We start from the raw sequence: 12,597 nt of genomic DNA on the forward strand, positions 1-12,597 counted from the left end.
TGGATGATTTTGTTTGGTCAAAAGGCTATAGTTTAGCCTCTATAGACATGGAGAGCCTGTACACCGGCATCCCTCAAGATGCGGGTGTGCAAGCTCTCAAAACGTTTCTCGCCTCTACGGAAAAATCTATAGAATTTGCTAATTTAATTGGAGAAGCAGTAACATTAATTCTAACCAATAACTACTTCCAAAATGAAGGGAAATGGTTTAGACAATTACAGGGGTCCAGGATGGGGACCACAATATCATGTTCGCTGGCCAACATTTTTTTTTAGAAATTTTTGAACAGTACTATATCTTCACACCTCTGAACCCATTCCTCAAACATATAAAATTAATGTTAAGATATGTGGACCACATCCAAGTGATATGGTCAGATACAGCAGCCCAATTTGTAGAATTTGTCACATACCTAATCAACATTAACGAAATGAACATGTTGTTCACTTCAGTCTTCGGAGGAAACCAAATAGAATTGCTATACACCATTACAAGTCAGTCAGCTAGTACGTCTAAAAAGAATAAATACAGACCCACTGTTTTTTTTAAACAAGCAGATGAATTGGAAGAATGTCTAGTTGCTAGAGGATATCCCCGCAAAGAGTTAAAGAAAAAAACAAAAAAGAAAACATACAAAGAGCTATTTTTTCTTTGAAAAATGGACCCTTGAATGAGAAAATAAGAAAATCCATCTATGCCAACTGCTTTATCTTACATAGTGACCCAGACGTTGCAGACATCACTAAAGAAAAACGTATTATAATCTACAAACGGAACAAAATTATACAACATTATTTAAAAGCAAAAGAAAAAAACAACAAGAACAATACTAGCACTAGCGTTAACATGCGCACTTGTAAAAACTTTATATCACAGGAAACTTTACATCAATGGCCGGCCGAGTTCCGCTTCCGAGTCCCAAGTCCCGCTGACGTAACTGAGCCCCAAGCCTGTGATTGACAGGTAAGTAAATATAAAGATTTCTAAACATCCATTGCTCGGTTTTTAATAAGGTACATAGCGTTTTAATCAGCATCACCCGCACTACAAGCCTTTGTAACAGGCTTAGTGCAGGTGATGCTGATGACAGATTTCCTTTAAGAGTAGAGGCCACAGGTCCTATTGAACTAAATGATTAAAATGAATTTGGAGCCTTTGTAATGCTATTTTATCTCTTTCATTGGACTCTGTTCACATGATAGTTTCTCCCTATCTCCGTTTTATAACTCACCTTATTGGTTACGTTGGGCACATTATGAGTTAATCCTCACTCGTTAGTACGTTTCCAGTCACCTGTTTTTCTTTTTTCACAGCATGAGTTAAAAACGTGGAGGAACGCAATGACAATTGTACGGCCTGACGAAGCGCCCATTGGCGCGATACGGATCGTGGCCGGCGTCTGAGCTCCCCCAATTCCACCTACTGCCTCCCTGCTGAAGACCCCCGATGGGGGATTCCAACTGACAACCTGTCCCGAAGGATACTGATCATGTGAGTGCTCCGTTTCTTTTTCTAGGAGTGTTGTTCATTTGTACAATATTTTGTTGAAACCAATAACATTAACAAACACTCTGTGTACAGAGCAATGCGTGTCACTTGCAGGCACTAATTACTTTGCTGCTATCGTATAACTAGGAATCTATAATACATGTTTGATAAATCCAATAATATTCACGAAAACTGTATTAACAGGGCAGATGCACGCTCCTTTTACTTTGTTGCTATTTAACCACAAGGAAGATATAATGTTAAAATATAATCCATATTTAATTGAACCATTAATATAAATGTTCAGTGTTATTATCACGGTGATGTGTTTCATCACGTTGGCTTTTTTTTTTTTTTTTTTATAGAGAGGTCAGGGACCATTTTTTTGGCCGACAAATAACTTTGTATGAGTAGCTTAAAGGGGTTATCCAGCCAAAGCGCAGCACCTGCATTCTATTCTAATGCGGATGCTGCTCTTTGTCCGGATAACCCCATTAAAGTGCTGTCTGACATGATTGCCTGAGGCTAATGTGTATGCTAACATGTAGTATATCTATTTCTATGTTATGGCACATTGACTTACTGTATGCACAATAGTATACAATTGTATTTTATTTTAGATTAGGCTCTTAACTGTATCTGTAGTCAACTCCTTGTCTTCATTATTGATCTGAACACTTTTATCCACAGCTCGGATCGAGCACCAAGATCCAGCTGAGGCTTTGATATTGATATATATCTGTTCCTTTGGGCTGGCTTCTGTCTTTGCAAACTTCAACAAGACCTGCCAGAGAAGAAGACAACAGGCATGAAGGGTTAAGAAGATAATGTAAAGTCTCTTTATGTGATATAGTGAAGATTTACATATTGAATAAATGGCTAGAAAACCAGTGAGGCTTTGATGGGAATGTTAAGAAGTGAAGAAAAACATAAAAAACACAATAAATTAAATAAAAATTATTTGAACAGTTTTTTTTATCAACAAATGTTGTTACATGTTTTATGCTGTTTTACAGTCATGTACTGGGGAAATGAATTCTCTACCCTGTATTCGGTGCTGGTTGGACATGGGTGCGGTGTCTGAGGGTATGTGCTTATTTCGTGTGGGAATTTGCCACAAAAAAAAGTCACAAAATTCAAAGTTCACAAATCCATGGACTTTGCTCATGGATTTGTGAACTGAGCTGCAGCCTCCTTTTCACAGCAATGTGAGGCTGCTGCATGCAGAATCCAGGCTGAATTTCCTGGTGGAAATTTCTAAGTATACATTTAGTGCACAACCTCCGCGAGGTGCACATACCCTAAAGAATCTCCTTATCTTTACACTTTACCCCTGCAAATATATATATTGGTTTATCTGCAGGAGAATTCCAAGGTCATAATTCCCAATATAGTCACAAGCTAGAGCAGTCTCATTGATACAGCAGTACTAGTAAAGTCAGAAATGGAGGGGGGGGCGTGGCCTGACCTGTGAGCAGAGCGGTTGCATGTTGGAGTAGCTCCCGCACTGAGCCCGTGATTTCAGCATCCTGACTGAGGGACCATAATATCGCCTATTCCATGGCCTATCCAGTCCGCCTGCGGGTCGTGGACTGCGACAGAACTATATTCTTTAATTCCCCTGCTGAGGCGGATGAATGGGTGTGGAGACAGAGGCGCCCTTCACCTCGCTGAAATGTGGACTTCTCTCCTTTGGCTGCCACTTGATGCTTTCTGAGTGGTCTGATGCTGTTGCCATGCTTCTCCTCTCCACTCTCTTTGGCCCTTTCTCCTCCTCTTTCATGGCCTTCTCCTCCTTCTGCCTCCCTTTTTCTCCCCCCCCCCTCTCTTTTGCCCTTTTCCCCTTTGTCTCCTCTTTCTGGCCTTTTCGTCTTCCCTCTTTTTGTACTTCTTCTTTTCCCTCTCCTATTCCCCTGATTAACCTGATTGCCTTACAGGGATTGTTTCCTGGCTGTGGACCATACATGCCGGGCACGATGAACTTGATGTTCAGGACTAATGGCTGGCCCACTTTCGTTGGTCTCTCATTCCTGTTTGAACTGACCTGGGACTGTCCATCTCCTCATTTAGTTGCACTACTGTCCAAGGGAGCTGGAGGGCGGTGGATGGTTACCTTACATTTATAACATCACAGGCTCTACCCAATACTAGAGCCACTTTTACTCTTTGTCTTAGTGCTTCATTAGGAAGCTTGTTGTTCACTATGACGTTCTACTGCTTGTTTGCACTGTTTCGGGAGTTCCCCTATGTTCTGGTAGGACGTCATGCCCTGTGAGCCATCTTTGTTGGGTTTTTAGGTCCTGTTTTCTTAGATGATGTACATATTCGTATACCACTGATCGGTATAACCGTCTTTAGATTTGGAGGTCTCCCAATTTTTTATATAAACTGATGAACAGGGAACCTTTTAAAATTGCTTTTATTGTTTAAAATTAGTTAGACACTTATCGGGTGTATATATTATTGTAGATCGCACCTTAGCTCCCTTCTTCTAGCCTTCAACATAAAATACTTGAAGAGACATGTATCTTGCTTCTGTCTTCTATAGTATTATGTCAGGCAGGGTTCAGACTGTGCATATGTCGTGCGTTATTTATGCTGTGCACTGACTTTTTGCAAAGTGGCTATGTGCAAAATGTCTCTTGTTGGCATGTTCCTCCTTTATAGCTGGGGCAATCAAATGTATCCATAAATGTAATGATGACTAGTGCATTTTGGTGAGTATATTGTATATAATGTCCACAATCACTTATTGCACTGGAATATTGCACTGTCCACAGTCTATTATTGCACTATTAATTATTGCACATGCCACTTAGCTTTTTTTCTTCTAGGAGGTAAGGTGCATCTTTTTTCGTCCTTGGAGCTTTAGGTATGCATTATGTGCCGATCCTACGTGTTTCCTCTATGCGATTCTTCAGGGACCTTGTTGCGGCTTTCCAACTCTTGGCTTGCATCCTTTTTCATCTGTGCGGCTCTGATGCCGACCATACTCCATTAGATTTTCCCGCCGTGCTTTATATCCAATAACTCCTCCTTCACTCCGCCTATTACTCTGGTCCGCCAATCTCCAGCCTGCACATAGAACCTGCACTCTCTATTGCCGTGGCTGGACTCTCACAGGTATGGCTATGAGGGGAGTGTCTTCTATGCTCAGGTGTGCTGTTCAGCCCTCGTTCTGAGCTCTGGATAGTCAGTGGACAGGTCGCTTTTCTTGGGTTCCAGCTGCATTTTAACTCTTTAACTGCTGGGTAGCGTGTTCTCTTGTTTCTATTACTTATATTTATTTGATAGTTGCATGTTTTTCATAGATCGTGATCTGTTACATTTAACTTGTTTGTAGATATTGTTATTGACAACTGTTACATTTAATAATTTATTTGATAGTTGCATATTTTTCATAGATCATGGTCTGTTTCATTTAACTTGTTTGTAGATATTGTTATTGACCTGTATCTCGGCTGGTGGGAGGACCAAGAGCTGTTCAATGACAGGATGTCGTCATGGACTAGCCACATAACATTGTGGCTTAGATTCATTGACGACATCCTGATCATTTGGTCGTCCACAAAAGAAAAATTTGAGGCCTTTGTGAGGGAGCTTAATGAAAATCAATTAGGACTTAGATTCACGAGCTCCATCAGTGCTGAAAGTATGGTGTTCCTGGATCTAAAAATTTGGGTCACAAAAGACAGAAATGTACAGACTACTGTTTTTCGAAAAGAAACAGCTACGAATTCCCTGCTTCGGTGGGACAGTTGCCACCCGCACCCACTGAAGCAGGGAATTCCAATGGGCCAGTACCTCCGTATTAGGAGAAATTGCTCCACTCTAGATGAATTCATAAGTAAAGCTAAAGAATAGGGGATACCCTAACAAAATAATAAAAAGAGCTTATCACAGAGCACTGAAAGCAAACAGGTCCTCACTTCTGACCCCAAAGAAAAAAGATAATAAAGAAGGAAAAGAAACGTCTAGAATAATAGGGGTATATGATGATAAAGCTAGAGAGATAAAAGAAATCCTCAGCAAATACTGGGGTATATTAAGGTTAGACGAGACCCTAAAAGGATTGATCCCTAGCGAACCACAGATCACATATAAAAGAGGGTGTAATTTAAGGGACAAATTGGTCCATAGCAATTTTGAAAGAACCTCTAGAGATGGATGGCTCACAACTAAACCAAATGGAACATTCCAATGTGGCAAATATACAATGTGCCCATATATTAAAAAAGGAAGCAAATTTTGTAGTGCGGCAACAAAGAAGGAATATCAGATTAAACATTTTGCTAATTGTGAAACAAAGGGGGTGATTTACCTCCTAACCTGCACATGTCCCCAAAATTATGTGGGCAAAACTTTCAGAAACTTCCGACAAAGACTACAAGAAAATGTAGGGGATATAGTGCATATGCGAGATACTCCAGTAGCGAACCATTTTGCTTCCCATCACCAAAGTGATGTGCAAGGTCCCCAGGCACAGGTCATCGAAGTTATACCCTTACCAAGTAGAGGAGGTGATTGGGATAACATTCAAAGAGAAGCCTTCTGGACCCTCACCTTGGAAGCGGTGAAACCAGAGGGCTTAAATGATTTTGTATCTTATGCGTGTTTCATAAAATAACACAATAATGAGAGAAAAAACGTATAAGTTGTCAATAACAATATCTACAAACAAGTTAAATGAAACAGACCACGATCTATGAAAAATATGCAACTATCAAATAAATTATTAAATGTAACAGTTGTCAATAACAATATCTACAAACAAGTTAAATGTAACAGATCACGATCTATGAAAAACATGCAACTATCAAATAAATATAAGTAATAGAAACAAGAGAACACGCTACCCAGCAGTTAAAGAGTTAAAATGCAGCTGGAACCCAAGAAAAGTGACCTGTTCACTGACTATCCAGAGCTCAGAACGAGGGCTGAACAGCACACCTGAGCATAGAAGACACTCCCCTCATAGCCATACCTGTGAGAGTCCAGCCAGGGCAATAGAGAGCGCAGGTTCTATGCGCAGGCTGGAGATTGGCGGACCAGAGTAATAGGCGGAGTGAAGGAGGAGTTATTGGATATAAAGCACGGCGGGAAAATCTAATGGAGTATGGCCGGCATCAGAGCCGCACAGATGAAAGGAGCTGCTTACATAAAAGGATGCAAGCCAAGAGTTGGAAAGCCGCAACAAGGTCCCTGAAGAATCGCATAGAGGAAACACGTAGGATCGGCACATAATGCATACCTAAAGCTCCAAGGACGAAAAAAGATGCACCTTACCTCCTAGAAGAAAAAAAGCTAAGTGGCATGTGCAATAATTAATAGTGCAATAATAGACTGTGGACAGTGCAATATTCCAGTGCAATAAGTGATTGTGGACATTATATACAATATACTCACCAAAATGCACTAGTCATCATTACATTTATGGATACATTTGATTGCCCCAGCTATAAAGGAAGAACATGCCAACAAGAGACATTTTGCACATAGCCACTTTGCAAAAAGTCAGTGCACAGCAAAAATAACGCACGACATATGCACAGTCTGAACCCTGCCTGACATAATACTATAGAAGACAGAAGCAAGATACATGTCTCTTCAAGTATTTTATGTTGAAGGCTAGAAGAAGGGAGCTAAGGTGCGATCTACAATAATATATACACCCGATAAGTGTCTAACTAATTTTAAACAACAAAAGCAATTTTAAAAGGTTCCCTGTTCATCAGTTTGTATATATTTGTATTACTTATGGAGATCTCAACTGGTTTACTATGACTCTCCTTGTGAGGGCCCGCTTTATGAGCCCTCTACATGAGGGTTGAATGTACCTTAACCCCTTAAGGACCAGGCGTTTTTCGTTTTTTGCACTTTCGTTTTTTCCTCCTTACCTTTAAAAATCATAACTCTTTCAATTTTGCACCTAAAAATCTGTATTATGGCGTATTTTTTGCACCACCAATTCTACTTTGTAATCACTTCAGTCATTGTACCCAAAAATCTACGGCGAAACGGGAAAAAAATCATTGTGCGACAAAATTGAAAAATAAATGCCATTTTGTAACTTTTGGGGGCTTCCGTTTCTACGTAGTACATTTTTCATTAAAAATGACACTTTTCGTTATTCTTTAGGTCCATACGGTTAAAATGATACCCTACTTGTATAGGTTTGATTTTGTATTACTACTGAAAAAAAAAATCATAAATACATGCAGGAAAATGTATACGTTAAAATTGTCCTTTTCTGAGCCCTATAACTTTTTTATTTTTCCATGTTCAGGGGGCTATGAGGCCTCATTTTTTGCGCCGTGATCTGAAGTTTTTGTCGGTATGGTTTGATCGGACTTTTTGATCTCTTTTTATTCATGTTTTCATGATATAAGAAGTGACCAAAAATACGCTATTTTGGACTTTGGAATTTGTTTGCGCGTACACCATTGAACGTGCGGTTTAAAAAGAGATATATTTTTATAATTCGGACATTTCCGCACGCGGCAATACCACATATGTTTATTTTTATTTACACTGTTTTTAATTCTTGGAAATGCCAGGTGATTCAAACTTTTATTAGGGGAAGGGATCATTGAAAGGCTTAATGATTTTTTTTTTACACTTTTCTTATGCCATATTATAGGCCCTAGGGGGGGCTATAACATTGCATGTACTGATCTTTACCACTGATTGATGCATCTCCATAGGAATGCATCAATCAGTGTTTTCGGCAATTGAATGCTCAAGCCTGGATCTCAGGCTTGAAGCATTCATTCGGCGATCGGACTGCAGGAAGAAAGGTAAGAGACCTTCCTCCTGAAGTACAGCAGTTCAGGATGCCACAATTATACCGCGGCGATCCTGAACAGCTCCCTGAGCTAACCGACACATTTTGCTTTGAGCGCGCGGCTAAAGGGCTAATAGGGCGCAGCACCGCGATCAGTGCCGCGCACTATTAGCGGCAGGTCCTGGCTTCACTATGACGCCAGGCCCGCCATGATATGATGCGGGGTTACCATGTAACCCCGCGTTACATCACTGGAGCGGGACTAGGGGCGTAAGTTTACGCCCTTGGTCCGTAACAGGTTAAAGGGGTATTCCAGGAAAAAAAAACATTTTTTTATATATCAACTGGCTCCAGAAAGTTAAACAGATTTGTAAATTACTTCTATTAAAAAACCTTAATCCTTTCAGTACTTATGAGCTTCTGAAGTTAAGGTTGTTCTTTTCTGTCTAAATCCTCTCTGATGACACCTGTCTCTGGAAATGCCCAGTTTAGAAGCAAATCCCCATAGAAAACCTCTTCTAAACTGGGCGTTTCCCGAGACAGGTGTCATCAGAGAGGATTTAGACAGAAAAGAACAACCTTAACTTCAGAAGCTTATGCAAGTGCTGAAAGGATTAATATTTTTTAATAGAAGTAATTTACAAATCTGTTTAACTTTCTGGAGCCAGTTGATATATATAAAAAAAAGTTTTTTTCCTGGAATACCCCTTTAATGTCTTGGAATGTACGGGGAATGGGTGCTCCTAAGAAACGGGTCTTGATTTTTTCAAATATACGGAAATGTATCCCCCCATTTGTGTGTTTACAGGAGACACATCTGGTGAAGGAGCGGTGTCACTTGCTTAATAAACCATGGGTGCAGTGGCAGGCCCACTCCCTCAACACATCATTCTGACGAGGTGTTTCCTTTTTTTGCACCGCTCATTGAGGTGGGAGCCAATTACTACGGTTATAGACCCTCATGGCAGATATATTTTTATCCACGCCAACATCAACAATGACCCGTTTGTTCTTATGGGCATTAATAACCCCCCCCTCCCCCCGCTTCTTTGGATGTTCTCCATCGGGCAGCAGTGTTTGCAGCTGCCTACCCGACAGCCAAATGTTTGTGTTTTGGGGATTTTAATATGGTGGCCCAGCAGGATTTAGACCGCCATGGTGCAGGGGTGGGGCATCCATCTTCTGGGGCCTCCCCACTGTCATCATTGATGTCTGAGCTGGGTTGGGTGGATGTGTATAGAGTTCACTTCCCTCGCAGCCGTACTTACTCATGTTTTACTCTGGGGCGCAATTCCCTTTCCCGCTGCTTACCAACATAATATCGGAAATAGCTTATAAACCCTGGGCGATATCGGATCACTCCCCTGTTCTTGTTAAGTTGACGATCACGTCTGTGTGTGGGCCCCGTAGATGGAATGTTCATCCCTTTTGGCTAAAATTCCTGGGCCCAGTAGATAGGATCCCGGACCAACTGCAGGCCTTTCTGGGTGCAAATGTAGATCATGGGGACCAGAGAACACTGTGGGACACCTTGAAGGCTTATTTAAGGGGCTGTCTCATGTCAAGTATATCGTATTTGAAACGAGAATCTTCTCACACAGAGGAGGACCTGGCATCTAGATGCTCAGATCTGAAGGCTAGATATGTGGCAGATTCCTCGGATGCCAATAGAGAGGCATGGTTATCTATGGGTAGGCTGTATATGCAACACTTAAATGAGAGGATGAATAGAAAACTTTTCTTTACCAAACAGTTTTATTTTGAAAATGGCAACCAGTCAGGGAAGTTATTGGCCCATATAGTTAGACAGAATGGGGCCTCTCCCCCTATTTTGAGGATCCGCTCAGGAACAGGGGGGATGTTGATTGCTACAGATGCCCTTGCCGGGCGTTTTACTCAATTTTATAGTGAACTGTATGCCTCCAGAGCCCAGTATAGTGATGAGGACCTAGAATTATATATGGATGGGATCCAGTTTCCATCTCTATCCGCTGATGAGAGGGCACTTTTAGATGGTGATATTATAGTGGAGGAGATTGAGGGCGCCCTCCGGGACATGGTGAAGGGGAAGGCTTCTGGCCCGGATGGCATCCCTCTGAAGGTGTATCTTGCTTACCTACCACATATTCTGCCCTCTTTGTAGTCCATGTTCAGTGAGTCCTTTCGTTCTGGGTCTCTGCCTAGGTCCCTCTATGAGGCCACTATTGTGGTCTTGTTGAAACCTGACAAGGACCCATTGGATTGCGGTTCCTACTGCCCGATATCACTTCTGAACATAGATTACAAAATTCTAACGAAAGTTCTAGCGAACAGACTTAACAAAGTTATTCTCTCAATCATTCGTGCCGATCAATCTGGATTTATGCCAGGCAGGTCGACCACCGATAACATTAGACGTGCCCAAACTATTGTGCAGCTGGGTGCTGTCACTGGTGTGGACTGGGCCTTGGCCTCACTAGATGCGGCCAATGCATTTGACTCTGTTGAATGGCCATATCTTATGTCCGCAATGATGCACTTTGGTTTCAGCGAGGTCTTCATGTGTTGGATCTTTATTCTATATGCTGCACCCACTGCTCAGGTATTGGTGAATGGGACCTGTTTTCCTTCCTTCTCCTTTGGGCGGGCCACTAGGCAGGGGTGTCCCCTGTTGCTGCTTTTGTTTGCGGTGTCAGTGGAGCCCATGGCTATCCAATTACGACAGGATGCTCTGATTCCGGGCATAGTAGTGGGGGATAGGGAACATAAAATTGGCCTTTATGCTGATGACCTTATTCTGTTTCTTACAGACTCCCGGGTGTTCCTGCCTCCTGCCATTTCTATGCTAGATGTGTTTGGAGACTTTTCTGGACTACGTATAAACTGGTCTAAATCTGTCTTTCTCCCGCTGTCCACCGCCCCTTGGCCTGCTACTGTTTGCGGCCTGGAGGTGGTGGAGAGCTTTAAATATCTAGGGGTGGTGATACATAGGGACCCTAGTCGGGACTTTTCCTTAAATGCTTCCCCTCCTTTAACTATGGTGAGTGACAAGTTTAGGGTTTGGAGCTCTCTTCCGCTGTCAGTCCCTGGTAGGATTAACCTCATTAAAATTATAATACTCCCCAAATGCCTGTATATTATACAACATACCTCCACTCCTATTCCTACTTAGTTTTTTAAGTCCCTGCATTCATTGTTACCTTCCTTTCTATGGGCAACTCTAGGTCCAAGCTGAAACTATCCACCCTACAGCGGTTAAAGGACATGGCAGGCTTTGCCAGACTTTCACGTGTATTACTTAGCGGGACAACTGCACCTTCTGCGGTCCTGGTTCCTGCCCTCCACCATGTCCAGCTCTGAACATCACCAGGCCCATTTCCTTAATACGCCTGATCTGCGGGTCTGGCTGGAGGCCCTGTCTGCTGTTGGACGGCGGCTCCTGCCGATCCACAGATTGTCTTTACAAGTGTGGAGAGCAGCAAAGGCGATCTTTTCATTCTCTGATGTTATGACTGATTTTCCACTATGGGATAATGTAGGTTTTCCCCACCACTCCCCAGATCTCGACCCCCAATTCTGGAAGGAGCAAAATGTTCTTCATCTGGACTCTCTCTATGATAATAATACATTTAAGTCCTTCTCCCAACTGCAGGATGAGTTTAATCTCCCTAGAACATCCTTCTTCAAATATCTACAGTTGCGGCATACGCTAAATAGTCAGTTTCCCCCACCTGGCCCCACTATTTCGGACTATCCCCTGATTGGAGTGTTAATGTCTCAAGGCCCAAGGGGGCTAATTTCTGTATTGTACACCCACTTGTTTACCACTAAACATGGCAACATGTCTCTGGCATCCGAGGAATATTGACGGACCTGCCTGCCCTCTCACTGATGAGGAGTGGCAGGGGGTGACCTCCTCTCACACACTGGTGTCACCGGCAGCTAATAACAAAATAGTTCAGCTATATATTGTTCACGCTAGTTATCTAATGCCACTTAGGTTATACTTCATGGGTAGGATACCAGATGCTAATTGCCATAGATGCCATGCCCCCCGAGCTGATTTTTGGCACTTGATGTGGGACTGCCCTTATATTGCTGCATATTGGCGGGATGTTATCTCCTTGCTGTCTACAATAATCTCTATACCTGTTCCCATGCAACCACTAGTGTGTCTGTTTGGAATTTTATCTGAGGAGGACTGGACCCATCATATCTGTATCTTCCTAAGAGAATCCCTTTTCCTTGCTAGGAAAATGATAGCGATGAGGTGGATGGATCCCAGGCCCCCCTCCCAATCTGGTTGGAAACGCATGGTGAATACAACTATTCCCTATGAGCAACTG

At 42.2% G+C, this 12,597-nt stretch overlaps 1 protein-coding gene across 1 annotated transcript in view; it reads right to left on the reverse strand.

The window, feature by feature from the left end:
* Nucleotides 1-12,597, reverse strand: part of LOC130283382 (alpha-2-macroglobulin-like protein 1) — a 454,342-nt gene that overhangs the window by 265,191 nt on the left and 176,554 nt on the right. Inside the window, exon 5 of the mRNA XM_056532791.1 lies at nucleotides 2,123-2,272. Within this exon, the coding sequence (XP_056388766.1) occupies nucleotides 2,123-2,272 (150 nt within the window). The remainder of the gene's footprint in view (nucleotides 1-2,122; nucleotides 2,273-12,597) is intronic.

Source organism: Hyla sarda, chromosome 7 (assembly GCF_029499605.1).
Source record: "Hyla sarda isolate aHylSar1 chromosome 7, aHylSar1.hap1, whole genome shotgun sequence".
NCBI lineage: Eukaryota > Metazoa > Chordata > Amphibia > Anura > Hylidae > Hyla > Hyla sarda.